This window comes from Oryx dammah, unplaced genomic scaffold (assembly GCF_014754425.2).
Source record: "Oryx dammah isolate SB20612 unplaced genomic scaffold, SCBI_Odam_1.1 HiC_scaffold_29, whole genome shotgun sequence".
Taxonomy (NCBI): domain Eukaryota; kingdom Metazoa; phylum Chordata; class Mammalia; order Artiodactyla; family Bovidae; genus Oryx; species Oryx dammah.
In genome coordinates this window covers 17,597,811-17,613,648 of record NW_024070213.1, presented here as the reverse complement: position 1 = coordinate 17,613,648, position 15,838 = coordinate 17,597,811, and the positions used below count along the sequence as shown (strand labels likewise).

At 38.4% G+C, this 15,838-nt stretch overlaps 1 protein-coding gene across 3 annotated transcripts; it reads left to right on the top strand.

Moving 5' to 3' along the window:
• Positions 1 to 1,624: 1,624 nt before the first annotated feature.
• LOC120858775 (C-type lectin domain family 4 member A-like) lies at positions 1,625 to 15,602 on the top strand. Of its 3 annotated transcripts, none has more exons than XM_040235081.1 (7): positions 2,227 to 2,576; positions 2,866 to 3,070; positions 6,954 to 7,067; positions 9,632 to 9,733; positions 12,265 to 12,416; positions 13,509 to 13,633; positions 14,683 to 15,602. In XM_040235081.1, the coding sequence occupies exons 2-7, from the start codon at positions 2,992 to 2,994 to the stop codon at positions 14,822 to 14,824; spliced, it is 714 nt and encodes a 237-aa protein (XP_040091015.1). In that variant the 5' UTR covers positions 2,227 to 2,576; positions 2,866 to 2,991; the 3' UTR covers positions 14,825 to 15,602. The 3 variants fall into 3 exon arrangements, with proteins under 3 accessions (XP_040091013.1, XP_040091015.1, XP_040091014.1); XM_040235080.1 differs by lacking the exon at positions 2,227 to 2,576 and adding an exon at positions 2,628 to 2,768; XM_040235079.1 differs by having other exon boundaries at positions 1,625 to 3,070.
• Positions 15,603 to 15,838: the final 236 nt, after the last annotated feature.

Here is a 15,838-nt window from a genome sequence, read left to right as displayed (position 1 = left end):
TTCTCTTAATCTTTTGTGACTCTACCGTAGGTTTATGCTTCAGGATTTTTACCCTGAAGCTTCTATAAAACATCATATCTTTCTTTTTCCTTCCTTCCTTCTATCATGGTACTGTGGGCTGATAACAATTTAACTTTGATTGGATGCAAACATTTTGCCCTTTTATTCCCCCTTGTGTGTTCTTTCATGTCACTATTTACCTCTTTTTTTGTGTGTACTGAGCTGCAGGTACCTGTGAAGTGGCTGTGGTCAGCTGCAGACACACATGTAGTGATGAGTGAACCTTGTGGTCTGAGGCCACAAGGGCAGCTGGTGAACTGCCCCTGAATCCAGAAACCAGCTTAGATGGTTAAGGTCCAGTAGTGCTTACTAGGTCCGGAAGTTATTTGCTGGAGAAATTTATGAAAATTAGCTCTTTTTCTTCCCTTACTGTTTTTTGTACCCCCTTTCCTGTCTTTACTAAATGATTCAGTCTTAAATGAAGCATTGGTTGGGTAAAGCAAGGAGGGTGTTTGTTGAATGGTGGGATGGGGGAGGATAAAGTAGTCTGGTGCAGGCAGTCAGAGCTCACACAGGGTGAGCAGGGTGACTGTGCAGGGGGCTGGCTTGGCAGTGGTGTTGGAGCCCAGAATGAGTGAAGAGTCCATCTCTGTAGGGGTGGGGAAACTGTTCTGACATCATAACCTGTGCAGGCTGAGGAGCGTGTCCACACGTGTCTGTGGCCTGGTATGGGGTGTCATAAGCAGCCTGGTCTGGGTACTAATGCCTGAGAGGTGAACAGGGCATCTGTGTGGCAGAGTGGGGGTTGGTGCAGGGGGCTCATGCAGTGACCAGGGCATCCTTGCGGGGAGGTGTCTGAGCCCAAGCAGAGGGAGGAAGGCATCCATGCAGGTGTGGGTTTCAGAGGCTGTCCACATGATGGGAGCACAGCGTGGAGACTCAGAGCCCAGGCAGGGTAAGGAGGGCTTTCACACAGGAGAGTGACCTTGGACAGGGTGTCAGAGCCTGAGTGGGGTGAGAATGGATTCCACGTTAGGGTCAGGGCACTGGTTTCAGGAATCAGAGTCCAGGCAGAGTAAGGAGGGCTGTGCTGTGGAAGGCGGCAGACCTGGGCAGGGTGAGGAGAAATGGCTGTGGGGAGTGGCTGCCTCAGTGTAGGACTCCCATGCAGAATGGAGGTGGTGTCAATAGCGGTAGGGCCTGGATGGAGAAAGGAGCCCAGTGGAGGAGAGAAAGGCAACTTAGTTAAGGAAGGAGGGGCAGCCAAGGTAGTAAATGGGTTAAATCTAGGAAATTAATGCCTTTGAACTGTGGTGTTGGAGAAAACTCTTGAGACTCCCTTGGATGGCAAGGAGGTCAAACCAGTCAATCGTAATGGAAATCAACCCTGAATATTCATTGGAAGGACTGATGCTGAAGCTGAAGCTCCAATACTTTGGCCACCTTATACATAGAGCCAACTCATTGGAGAAGACTCCGATGCTGGGAGAAGATTGAAGGCAGGAGGAGAAGGAGGTGACAGAAAATGGAATGGTTGGATGGCATCACTGAATTAATGGACATGAATTTGAGCACACTGCAGGAGATGGTGAAGGATGGGGAAGCCTGGCATGTTGCAGTCTATGGGGTCGCAAAGAGTTGGACAAGACTTAGTGACTGAACAACAACATTGATCAAATAAGTAAGTAAGGAGAATGGAAGCAGTTTTCTTACTGTCACAGAGGGAGTTAGAGATGCAGAAAGAGAAAAAGATAGAATGAACTCTTTGTGTAGGATTGGGATTAGAGACGTTAGTGTGAACTCATGGTTTTCAATATATTTAGACATAGAAATAAATACAGAGGTAAATGCCTGTGGTGTGTGTGTGTGTTATGCAGAGGAGAGAGGAATTAGGTGGGGAGACTAAAAGAAGGTGAATCAGTGGAATTCCCTGGAAGTCCAGTGGTTAAGAGTTTGTACTTCACTGCTGGGCCCTGGTGGGGGAACTGAAATCCTGTAAGCTGGGTGGTTCACCAAAAACTGGAAAAAGAAAAAAAATAAAATGGAGACTCATCTGGGGAGAGCTGAATCTTGGGTGTGAGCTGGGAGCATGTCTGCAAAAAGATTCTGCATGAAGGATTTAATTTTGGGGGTGCTTTCCTCTTGGCTTATATGTAGTGCTTAGTTCTTCCTCTAAACTGTGAATCCATTAAACTATCCTGAGCAACTGAACTGAACTGAATTTGTTAAAGGCTCATGTATACCCATAAGCCTTTTGTTGTGGTGTACTGGGGATGAAAGAGAGAAGGACACCCTTCTCTAGCATCCAGTAGGGAGCTGCTCTCAGGAGCTGCTGGGGGCACTTGAGCAGAATGATGGATTTAATCAAGAACAGGGACGAGCAGAGAACACGGGAGAGCAACTTCTGAAGGCACATAATGTACACTTTGACTTCCCACTGCATTAGAGGACTCTGACTTTTGGAAGTGGGGAGTCGGGCAATAAAGTTGTTCTGTCATTTGGAATGTAGCCCCCAAAGTTGCCTGATCAACCCCAGAAGATGAGGAGAATGCAAACATGAATGAGTATATACTCATGTTGGTGGGTCTACAAATGATTTTGTTTGCAGGTAGATGCTCACAAATGCTTTAATTTCATCCTTTCTGGTAAGTTCACTGTTCTCAGGGAGAATGTCTCTGCTTTGTTCCCCTTTTCCCTTCCTTCCTATTTCTCTCCCCTAGCCTTTGACTTCCTACTTCTATTGCTATTTGCTGGCGTGCTGTTTAAAGGTATGATTAACATTGTGCCTGTTTTGGGGTTTGGGCCCCTGAGGTTTTTAATTTTCATGAAATTCCTCTCAAGGTTTTTGTTTGTTTGTTTGTCTAGGGTCTCTGTTCTCAGCTAGTTGTGTGACAGGATGTATGAGAAGTTACCACCGTGCTTGCGTTTCATTTTAAGTGGTTTTAAGGAAGAGACGGACAGGATTCTTTGACAAGAACAGAAGATCTCAGCATGACTTCAGAGGTCACTTATGCTGAAGTGAAGTTTAATAAACGCAAGTCCTCAGGCACCAAATCAGAGCCTCCTGCAGGTAAGACTCGCTTTCCAGTGGTCAGAGTGAATGATGGGACGAAGGGTGAAGAGAAAATACTATAAATAAAGAATGTTGGTTGCTGGTTCTCTGGCCATGGTTGGGAAACACAGGATTCTCAGATCGAGTTGCCTGAAAAGCATTAAGGAATGGTACAGGTATGCCATGACAAAACTGAGGTGTGAGAAATCCACTATGTACCTGAGTTAAGGAGAATGGTAATGAAGCTGAGAAGTTCTTGTGTGCTTTCTGAGGTGAGCTAAGACTGCAGTGTAGACAGTGGGTTCAGGTCTTAAAATCATCAGTCCAGATGCAGGGGCTAATGATGAATTGGTGGGTTTTGTTTCTCGATCAGTCACAGGAGAAGAGTTTGAGTGCAGAGTGTTTGAGTGTATTGGTTCGTATCAGGCTAACATGGAACAAACCATTGCAGATGAAAGCCTAGAAAGTCTTATACAGAAAGTTTCATGTTTTGAGGGTGGTTGCTCTGTGATCAGAAAATCCATTGCACACTGTATCTGAGATGGATTCAATGAGGTTTGGAAGTAAATAAAAGGTAATTTCAGTAGCATGTATAATATCTCAGATACAGAAGAAAAGAGGAAAAAAACCATGGAGGCTATGAGAAGCTGTGAGAGGGAAGTTATGATTGCTTCTGTTTTCCAAAATTCTGTGGAGACATGGAAATGCTTAGGAAACTGTTTTTTTCCCCTTAGAAAATTTATAGGGACTTCCCTGGTGGTCCAGTAGTTAAGACTCTGTACTCCCAATGCACAAGTTCAATCCCTGGTCAGGGAACTAAGATTCCTCATGCCGCCTGGCACAGCCAAAATAAATAAATAAATAAATACTTGATAACGTTCAAAAAATAAATACAAGTTAAAAAGTTTATATAACTTTGTTATTATATGCTGCAATGTTTATTATAGAAAAAATTAAAAACCAGAGATACACACAAATTTATTTATTTAAAAAATTTTTATTAGTTTAGTTATTTTACGGTGTTCTGTTTCTGCTGTACAGCAAAGTGAATCATTTACACATGTACATATATCCACTCTTTTAGATTCTTTCCCCATATAGGTCATTACAGGGTATTGAGTAGAGTTCCCTGTGCTGCACAGTGTGTTCTCATTAGTTATCTATTTTATACATAGTAGAGTGTATATGTCAATTCCAATCTCTGAATTCATTCCACCTCACTTTTTCCCTGCCTTGGTGTCTGTACATTTGTTCTCTACATCAGTGTCTCTATTTCTGCTTTGCAAATAGATTCATCTGTACCGTTCTTCTAGATTTCACATATATGCATTAATATATGATACTCGTTTTTTTCTTTCTGACTTATTTCACTCTGTTTGACAGTCTCTAGGTCCACACACAAATTTAAATTGCTGTATTTATTCTTACTATCTAGAGATAACTATATTTACATTTTGTGTACATCCTTTCAAATATAAATATACATCAATGTGTGTATGTGTTTTTCTAAAAATGAGATCATAGTATACATTATTGCAGGTTTTACTCCCATTTAGCAATATATTATAACTTTGAGAAAATAATTCTTTTTTTCAATTGAGAGATGACTGACAAAATTATATTAGTTTCAGGTGTATAAGCACAATGGTTTGATTTTTATGTATATTGCAAAATGATCACCACAATGTCTAATTAACATCTGTCACCATACATAGTTTCACAGTTTTTTTTCTTGTGATGAAGGCTTTTAAGATGTACTCTTCAGTTCAGTTCAGTTCAGTCACTCAGTCGTGTCTGACTCTTTGCGACCCCATGAATCGCAGAACGCCAGGCCTCCCTGTCCATTACCAACTCCCGGAGTTTACTCAAACTCATGTCCATCAAGTTGGTGGTGCCATCCAGCCATCTCATCCTCTGTCGTCCCCTTCTCCTCCTGCCCCCAATCCCTCCCAGGATCAGAGTCTTTTCCAATGAGTCAACTCTTTGCATGAGGTGGCCAAAGTATTGGAGTTTCAGCTTTAGCATCAGTCCTTCCAATGAACACCCAGGACTGATCTCCTTTCAGATGGACTGGTTGGATCTCCTTGCAGTCCAAGGGACTCTCAAGAGCCTTCTCCAACACCACAGTTCAAAAGCATCAATTCTTCGCCACTCAGCTTTCTCCACAGTCCAACGTTCATATCCATACATGACGACTGGAAAAGCCATAGCCTTGACTAGACAGACCTTTGTTGGCAAAGTAATGTCTCTGCTTTTGAATATGTTATCTAGGTTGCTCATAACTTTCCTTCCAAGAAGTAAGCGTCTTTTAATTTCGTGGCTGCAATCACCATCTGCAGTGATTTTGGAGCTCCCCCAAATAAAGTTTGACACTGTTTCCACTGTTTCCCCATCTATTTCCCATGAAGTGATGGGACCAGATGCCATGATCTTAGTTTTCTGAATGTTGAGCTTTAAGCCAACTTTTTCACTTAGCAACCTTCAAATATGCAGTATTTTATATATGTATATTATAACCTATAGTATTATTAATTATAGTCATTATACTGTACCTTATGTCCCAGGACTTATTTATTTTGTAACTGGAATTTTGTACCTCTTGACCTCCTTCACCCATTCTGCTGACCTCATCACCCCTCACCTCTGGCAACCACCATTCTGTTCTCTATGAGTTATTATTATCTTTTAAAGATTACACAGATAAGTGAGATCATGTGGTATTTGTCTTTCTCTTTCTTACTTATTTCACTTAGCATAATGCCCTCAAGGTCCATCCTGAAGGCAAGATTTCCTTATTTTTTATAGGTGAATACCCATTCCATACAGTTGTCACATTTTCTTTATCCATTCACCCATCAATGGACACTTGATAAAATAATTCTCAATCATGAAATGGTGACTAAAAATGTCTCATTTTTTAACACAACATTGTAACTCAACTATACCTCCATAAAAAATAAAGTTAAAAAGCAGTCTGGCTGAGTAATATTCCATTGTGTATACGCACCACAACTTCTTCATCCATTCATGGACATCTGGATTGCTTCCATGTCCTAGCTATTGTAAATAGTGCCGTGATGAACAATGTGGTGTTTATATGGCAGAAGCCAACACAGTGTTGTAAAGCAATCATTCTACAATTAAAAATAAATTAATAAATTTAATAAAACAGTGTGATTTTATTTTAAGGATGTGACGAGGGACAGTTATAACGAGTTATCTGCTATGGCATTATGTAAAGTAGTTAAAGTTAGAAATAATCTGGAAGATTATTTAAATATATAATGAAATACTATGCAACCACAGTACAGTGGGTAAAAGAAGAAAATATGGTGATATAGTATACAAGAAAATAGTAGGTCAGAACCCAATATATATGGTATGTCAGTCATGTGGCAAAATGTGCATGCATGTATATACACTTAAAAAATTGTTGGAAGAATGTATATTAAAATATTAACAGTTATCCCCAATGGGTTTCCCTGGTGGCTCAGACAGTAAAGAATCTGCCTTCAGTCCAGGAGACCCAGGTTTTATCCTGGGTCAGGAAGATCTCTTGGAGAAGGGAATGGCTACCCACTCCAGTATTTTTGCCTGGAGAATTCCATGGACAGAGAAGCCTGGCAGGATACAGCCCATGGGGTTGCAAAGAGTTGGACACTATTGAGCGACTAACACTTTCACTTTCATCCTCAATGGTAGGAATTCGTGCTTTTATGTATTTTCTAGCATTTCTACAATTAACATTACTATTTCCTTTGTAGCTTCATATTTGAAATAATGTCATGTAATAGTAATAGTGTATTATATAAGAAAAGGGAGAGGAGGAAGAGAAGGAGCAAGAGGAAGTCAAGGTCAGAATTTATTATTCATGATAATAATAATTTGATTCCTTCTTCAGCTCCCAAAGAGACCAACCTTCACCAAAGTGGCCATAGTTCTTCCAAGCTACTTCTTACATCATTGCTGATACTTCTGCTACTATTGGCAATCTCATTTTTGATCGCTTTTATCTGTAAGTATCCAGATGGATCTATAAGAAATGTCTGCCTGACATGAAGAGATGGCATCAAATAAACAGATAAACTATGAGTTTATTCAGAAATCTGAGAAAGAAGTCTTCTCTGGGGGAAGACATAGATAGTGGGAATTCATTGTGAGCCTGGTTCTTTATTTGCATTTAGTCACTCTTTTATAGAAATAATGGCATTTCCTCTCTTTAGAGAAATTGAAAGAAGAGTATATGTGTGTACACGTTTCTGTTTTGCAGAATGAAATCTATAGGGCACCATTTCTACACTAGACAGTTTTTTACGTGAGACCAAATCTGTATTTTCTTAATAGTGTTTATAAGGCTATGCCTGTTGAGGGCATAGACACATATTTTGGGATGAGCAGATGGGCAAGAAGGAAATGGGAAGAAATCTCCCAGAAAAATATTCTACTGAATTTTCATCTTAATTATTTTTGTCTTTCTCAAGACTGCATGAGCTCTTAAAATCCAGTTGACAAATAGGTAGATATCTGCCTATCAAGAATTCATCAAGTTTTTTAAAATCATAAAACTAGTATAAGTTTGGGTAGATACTTTGTTCATTCATTTGGTCATCCAATAAGCAACAGTGGCCATCTAGTCTATGTCAGGCACTGTGCCAGATAGAGACAGCAGAGTTGTAGCCCTTGGTTTTGAGAAGTTCGGAGGATGATGGCAACTGGTTGTATGAACCAGTGTTTATAACAATGTCTGGTAAATGTTCTGTGAGTAAGAAGCACAGGAAGCTGAGATAGGCTTCCTGGAGGAGAGGACATCTATACGTGTGTGGACCAAGCATGGCAGATGTGGGGGAGCTTGAAAAAATTTGGAAAAATGTGTTAAATGACTGTGATATATGGTGCTAAGTGAACTGTGAGGTTGCAGATGGGAGAAACAAGCAGGGTTCAGATCATAAAGAGTGTCCTGTACAATTCTAAACAGCGGATTTCCTCCTGCCCCCCTGCAGATTATTTTATCAGTTATCTTCTGTTATTTAATAAACCAGTCTAAAACTTGCTGGATTAAAATAAACTGTTTTTGGCTCATGATTCTGTGGTTTGTCAATCTGAAGTGGGCTCAGCTAAGCCGTTTCGTTGGCCCTGGCTAAAGTCATTCATGCATACATAGTCAAGTACCAGCTGCAGGTAACCCAGTTTCTGAGGAAGAGGATGTAAACTGGAATGATGTGGACAAAATTGGTTCCACTTCTTTATAATTCATCAGGTGAGCTTGAGCTTGTTGATAATGGCAACATGTAGGCTGGCAGAGTGGCAGCAGCTGTGAGCAAAGCCTCTTGAAGCCTTAGCTTGAAACAATCCTAAAGGAAATCAACCCTGAATATACACTGGAAGGACTCATGCTGAAGCTGAAGCTCCAATACTTTGGCCATGATGCGAAGAACCGACTCATTGGAAAAGACTCTGATGCTGGGAAAGATTGAAGGCAAAAGGAGAAGACGGCAGAGGACGATATGGTTAGACAGCATCACTGACTCAATGGACATAAATTTGAGCAAACTCCAGGAGATAGTGAAGGACAGGGGAGCCTGGCATGCTGCAGTCCATGGGGTCATAAAGGGTCAGACATGACTTAGCAACTAAACAACAACAACAGACAGAGTTGCTTTTGTACATTTTGTTGGCTGAAGGAAGTCTTAGAGTCAGTCCAGTTTCAAGTGGTGAATAAATAGACTCCACTTGTTGACTGGAAAAACTAAGAAGTTATATTGCAAAGGGGTGTGGGTACAGGGAGAGTTGAAAACTGTGGGCCATTTTTGCAACGTGTCACAGTCATGGAGAATCATTACAGAATTTTAAGCAAGGAAGTGATGTAACTAAATTTGATTTATAGGAATATGCTTTTGGTGGAGATGTGTAAAATGGATATATGAGGAGAGAATTGAAAGCAAAGAGAATAATCAGAAAGACAGTTCATTGTCCAATTGAGAAATAGTGAGAATCTGATTTAAGGTGGTGAAGAAGGAGAAGGGGAATACCTTTGAATGATAATGAGGAGGTAGAATCAAGGAGATGGGGGCTTGATGAATATTTAGATCTGTGTGTTGGCCTGCTGAGGAATAAGAACCAGTTGGGAAGTTACTCTATATTTAACATGGATAACCAACAGGGACAGTACTGTAGAGGACAGGGAACTCTGCTTAATATTCTGTAATAAACTAAATGAGAAAAGAATTTGAAAAAGAATAGATACGTGTCTGTATAACTAAGTCATTGCTCTATCTCTGAAACTAGCATAACATTGTTAATCAACTCTACACCAATATAAAATAAAAATCTAAAAAATATATTGCATTTTATCTAGACATCTGTTTTATCTGACGTTAGTATAGCCATTCTAGCCTTCTTTACTTTCATTCAGTGTTTAAGTTTGAAGTTAATTTCTTATAAGCATAGAATTGAGCACATATTTGAGTCTTGTTTCTCTATTCAGACAACTTTCTTTTAATTAAAATGTTTATACTATTAGAAAAAAGAATGAAGCTATAATGCTACCAGGAAAATGAATGATTTTATTCTCTTTTTCAGTTTTTTTTCAAAAATGTTCTTATGTTCATAAAGAAGAAAAGGCTACACGAGAACTCACTCACACAGAATTGGAATGTGTGAAAGAAAATTCGGCCCCAGAAGGTAAAAATTATGTGCCTATGATTCAGTTACTGACAGTACTGTGTCCTAGGTCAATATTTCCAATAAGTGAATTATACTAAGAAGTTGAGTCTTATGAACATTTTAGGTTTTAAGTATACAAATATTTAGGGCCTAAAATTTTTATAATATGCATATCTTTAATTCATTTGTGCAAGGAAATAGTCTTAATTATGAAAAAGATTACATTGCTTTTCGGTTTCTACAGTCTTTGCTTCTTTCTGAACTTTCTGTGCATACTTGCTCTTTTACTCACATACCAGTTAAAACTTATTTGGTCAAGAGAGATTTAATTCATATATGTTCTAAGAAATCATATTCTATGTACATAAAACATTTTTGGGAGAATACATAAAATACTCTGCTTTAAAAATTTCCTTTTTTTAAAATCCAAAATCTAAACTCTGTTAGCAGTTCTATGGTTTTGCTTCACTTTTTAATGGTCTGTTGTTAGATCCATGCAGTTTAAGGATTGTTATGGTTTCTTGGGGGGTTTTCCTGCTAGTTCAGTGGTACAGAATTTGCCTGCCAATACAAGAGGTTTGGGCTTGATCCCTGGTTCAGGAAGATCCCCTGGAGAGGGAAATGGCAACCCATTCCAGTATTCTCACCTGGAGAACCCCATGGATGGAGGAGCCTGGCGTGCTACAGTCCATGCTGCTGCAAAGAGCCACGACTTCGTGACTGAACAACAACAACAGCAATCGCATGGCTTCTTGGAGAAGTGAACAAGAGAAAATTCCCTTCATCCTTATTCTATGTCCGTCTTAACTCTGAAATCTTTCCTTGCTCTGAAGTATATATACTGATATATACTATACATATCTACTGATATATATAGTACATATATAGTATATATATATGTACTATATATATCTGCTGATATATATATATAGCTACTTCCTGCTTTGTGTGGTCTAGTGTTAGTATGGTACACTTGTATCCATTTTTTTAAAGATGAAATATTAGTATGTTTCATGGTCTTTTTTTTTTTTTCATTTGAGATATCTTTCCACTTATCAAATTATTTCTAATTGAAAAACTGGTTCTGCCCGGTAATGGGGAGGGGATGGATCTGGCTGCTCTCCTGATACAACCCAGAGATACAGCCCATCTCAAGTTTGTGTTCATAACAAGCTCCTGGCAGATGGCACTGGTCTCTGGAAATTATGAATGGAAGCAACAAATCATGATAGCATGTGTTTCACCAACAGAAATCACAGTCATTTACAGATTATGTTGCAGTTGCAGGCATCTTGAAATATTTTTTTCTTTTTTAAACTAATTTTTATTGCATTATAGTTGCTTTAAAATGTTGTGTTAGCTTCTACTGCTTAGCAAAATGAATCAGCCATACATACGTAAATACTCCACCTTCTTGGGTTTCTCTCTCATTTATAACACCGGAGTACATTAAGTAGAGTTCCCTGTGCTGTACAGTAGGTTCTGATTAGGTATCCATTTTATACATAGTGTCAATAGTGTCGGGGCTTCCCTGGTGGCTCAGTGGCAAGGCATCCGCCTGCCGCTGCAGGAGCCTGTAGAACAGCAGTTCAGTCAATGACAGCAACAACCTTGTGGAACTCCAGGATGTGAAACTCAAGGAAGTGTTGGCGCCTCTACATTGCCTGGGTCACCCTGGACTTTTGATCTCTTAGAGTTGTCCACACTGTGCTTCCAGCAATTCCACAATTACAGTCCTGGTTTCTCTACCCTGGGACTGGCTCCCAAAGAGGTTTCTGCTCCAATATGCTGCGATTTTCCATATTGCCTTTGTGTCTCTCCGGATCTGGGAGTGATGGTTTGCTCTGTGTATGAAAAGTTGCTGGTTTTCAGTTTGTTCAGCTTTTCACTTGTTAGAATAACTTGCTCAGTTGAGTAATTTCCATTACTCTATCTTTTAATTCATTGATTTCTCTGTTGTCTTTATTCTGCTGTTGAGCCCATCTACTGTGCTTTTAATTTGGTTATTATGTTTTCCAACTATTCCGCTTGATTCTCTTTTATATCTTTAATTTGTTTGCTGAATTATCTATTTCTTTGCTGAGGCTTCCTATTTTTTCATATGGTTCAAACATTTGTACTTACTTGTTGAAGCATCTTTCCATGGCTTTTAAAAAATCTTTGCTGGATAACTTCAGCATTTCTTTTATCTTGGTATTGGCATATATATATATACATATATATGTATGTATTTTTAAAGCTAATTTTTGAGAACTTTGTAGTTCTTGGTATGATAAGTAATTTTCCATTGAAACCTGGGTATTTCTGTGTTATGTTCTGAGGATCTTCTTTAAACTTCTGTTTTAGCTGATTTTTCCGGATACCATGCAGGCAAAAGAAAGGGGGTCCTACCTTTTTACTGTCTGATGTAGGCAGACTTGACCTCCTTGACACCTGACAAGAGTCCTGTTTTCCATGTAGTCTCCTCTGGTCCTTAATTTTTTGTAATTTATACACTTTAAAAATTACTTTTATTATATTGCACTAATATAGCCTTCTTCTCAATACAGGGAAAGACTGGAGCTGCTGCCCAAAGAGTTGGGGGCCATTTAGTTCTAACTGCTATTTTATTTCTAATGGAGGTAATTCTTGGAATGATAGTGAGAAGGAATGCTTGAGAATGAACGCTCACCTGCTGGTGATCAACACCAAAGCTGAGCAGGTATTACTAGTTTCTAATTGATAATAGAGTCAAGAGTGTTGCCTGGTTTTTTAACATCTCTCTTAGTTCAGAAGGAGATTTTTATTGTCTTAGAATATTGATGCTGTGTCTAAAGGCTTAGGAAAATAAATAGAAAAGGCTAAGATTTTACATTCCATGCCTTTTTCCTTCTTCTATAAAACTAACCTCTGCCCCAAATAAATTTTGGCATTGAAAGTAAGTGGAAGGCTGAAAATATTTCAGCTTGAAATATGATTTCTTTTATTTCAAATAATAAATATTATTAATTATCATTGTTGAAATATAAAACACATAAATGTTTTATAAATTATTAACTATATAACAGGGAAGGGGAATTAAGTCCAACTGGGAAATGAAGTTCAATCATGAAGAGTCACAATCAATGATCAGAAATGAGCACTAACCATCTGACATTGTTAAAAGGAAAATTGTTTAATTTGCAAAATTTTTCTCATGTACAACTTTGAAGAATACCCTCTCTTAGAGAAGCAATGAAGGGAAGTGAGTCTGAGATGAGAATTCATTATGATTGTGAGTAGAAATTGCCTCCATATGTATCAAACATGGCTATGTTCTGAATGTTTGTGTCCTGTCACCCCAATCCATATGTTGAAATTCTAACCTCCAAAGATGATCGTATTAGGAAGTATGGATTTGGGGAGCTGCATAGGTCATGAGGGTGAAGCCTCTGTGGATGGGATTAATGTTTTTAAAAAAGAGATCCTACAGAGCAACTTCTCCTCCTACATGCGTGAATGCACACAGTGAGAAAACAGGAATCATTATCTTACCACGAGGTACCCTGACCTGGGATTTCTAGCCTTCAGAACTGTGAGAAACAAATTTCTGTCACTTATAAGCAATTCAGCCTGAACAGACTAAGACCAGCCTCAGGCTCACAAGTGATATCTTTGATTCTATTCTGCTCTGACAGAAAAAACCCACGGCTCCTCTCCAGGGCCCCCATGTGGTTCATTATGAATTTACTTTTTCTTTTCTCTGTAAAGCCTATGGAACGCAATTCAATCTGACTGTTCTAAAGGCTATCACTCCTTTCTTTTATTCTTTTAGGATTTTATCACTCAGAAACTGGAAGTTCGCTATGCTTATTATGTGGGTCTGTCAGACAAGACATTGGCATTGGGAGGAAGACACTGGCAATGGGTTGATCAGACACCATACAACGGAAGTGTCGCGTGAGTATAGAATTCAATAAAGAAGCCCAGGTTCTCCATTCTACAGGGATTTTAGGGTGTTCCATTGATCAGTTATTAAAATATAAAATAGCTCATGCTGTAAACTTGAAACTTACACAGCACTGTATATCAACTATACTTCGAAAAAAGAAAATACTCACATTCTTTTAATTCTTGGGCACTAGGTTAAATAATTTTCCTTATTACCTCACTCATCAAATAATGCTATGAGGCACACCTTATTATTATTCTCACTATAGAGATGAAGAAACTGAGTTTAAAGAGATTAGATAACAGCAGCGGTTACAATGGTCCTCAAACCCAGGTCTGTTTGACATCAAAATGTGTGCTTTCAACTGCTACTATTTTTACCTCTAAATATAACAGAAATGTATGTCAATTAAGATCGGGACCAATTATCAAGAATTTAATATCTCTCATACAGAAAATAAGTTAAATTCTGATAGTCTTATATCTATGCCATTCTTTTGAAACTCTTAAGTATTTTAGTACATTTTAGTACCTTACCACCTTTGATCCTCATATCACTGTGTGAAACATAGAGAGATATTAATCTAGTCCCTATGAATCTGTGAAATTAAATTCCTTGTCCAAGGTAACAGGGATAATAGCAGATTCAGAGATTTTAGCTAGCTCATCAGACTCCAAAGCAGTGCATAAAAAAGTGAAGCATACTACATTGACACCTGAGACCAGTATGAAGTCTTTTGCATCTTTTAAGAGAGTCTGTGGATTAACAATTTCCTGGTAACAGGACATAAGATAGACAAACAGAAGATAGCCTCTGGAATGTCTGCTGGGAGGGTGCTTAATGCAATAAGATGACACAGTGCTGGGTGATGTAAGAACAATTTTCAAGGGAAATATCAGAGATACAGAGGAAGAAAAACTCCGTGAGAAGTGGGAAAGAATGATTTGGGCATATTTGACTTTGACTTTCATGCCTAGCCATTTCGCTTACTGTCTCTTTTCAAAGCACTGCTTAAAGAAACGTTCTCATCATTTTTCCCCCCCTTTCTGGTGCTCAGATTCTGGCATCAAGGTGAACCCAACAATCCTAATGAGCATTGTGTTATGCTAAATGCTGTTTCAAGAAAATGGGGCTGGAATGATAGTCCTTGTAATGAGCTTCACAAGTTTATTTGCAAGATGATGAAGATCTACTTGTAAAACGGAACATTCTCCATGACCATGAGGTTGAATCGGTATCCTACATCATAGAGATAGCTAATATATTCTTGTTATTCATATGTCTTGTTTAAGGATCTTAATAGAATTTTCCAGAAGGTTGTGAACACATTCATTCATTTATTCATTCTTGAAATTTAAAGGGAGCAAAATTTGCCACTCCCAAATGTCTTTTTGGCATGTGTATTATTTCAAGCTGACAATATTAGTCAGTGCTAGAACTTTACTTTCCATCTTTTTATAAATGTCATTCATAGCCTATTTTCTTTCATCTTCCTTTGAGTACCAGCAATTATTTGTGTATTATGATTTTATGTAAGATTTGTGTCTAAAGAGTGAGATTAAAATGAAGAAGTATCCAGCTGTGTACCAATTAACAGACAGAATTGTGAAAATAATAAACAGCTGTTTTAAACCACTAAGTTTTGGGGTGGCTTATTCTTCAGCAATATGTAACTTAAACACTTTCAAAACAGTTTTGAGCTAAGATTTGCAAAATAATGTAACATATCATAGCACACTGTTTTCTCTAAAAATAATAGTAATTGAAAAGTGAGAGTAGATTAATTTTACTATTAGTGAATAAAATGCAAAATTAAAATGTTTATTTTTTATATCATTTAAACCCTTATTCTTATATAGTAGGCATATTGTATGATATCATAGGTATGTAATTCTTATATAAATAAATGTTCAATATGAAGTGTTTATATACTAAATTTTGTTAAGAATGTATAATAAAAATTGCTCTGAGATCACTATTCTAGAAAATCAATCTTAAAATTCTTTTAAAAAAAAAGTTATTTATGTATCTTTGGCTGCACCAAGTCTTTGTTGCAGTGCGTGGGCATTCTCTAGTTGAGACCAGCAGGGGCTACTCTGTGTTGTTGTGCACAGGCTTGTCATTGTGGTGCTTTCTCTTGTTGCAAAGCCTGAGTTCTAGGGTGCTCGGGCCTCAGTAGTTGCAGCATGTGGGCTCAGAAGTTGTGGTGCATG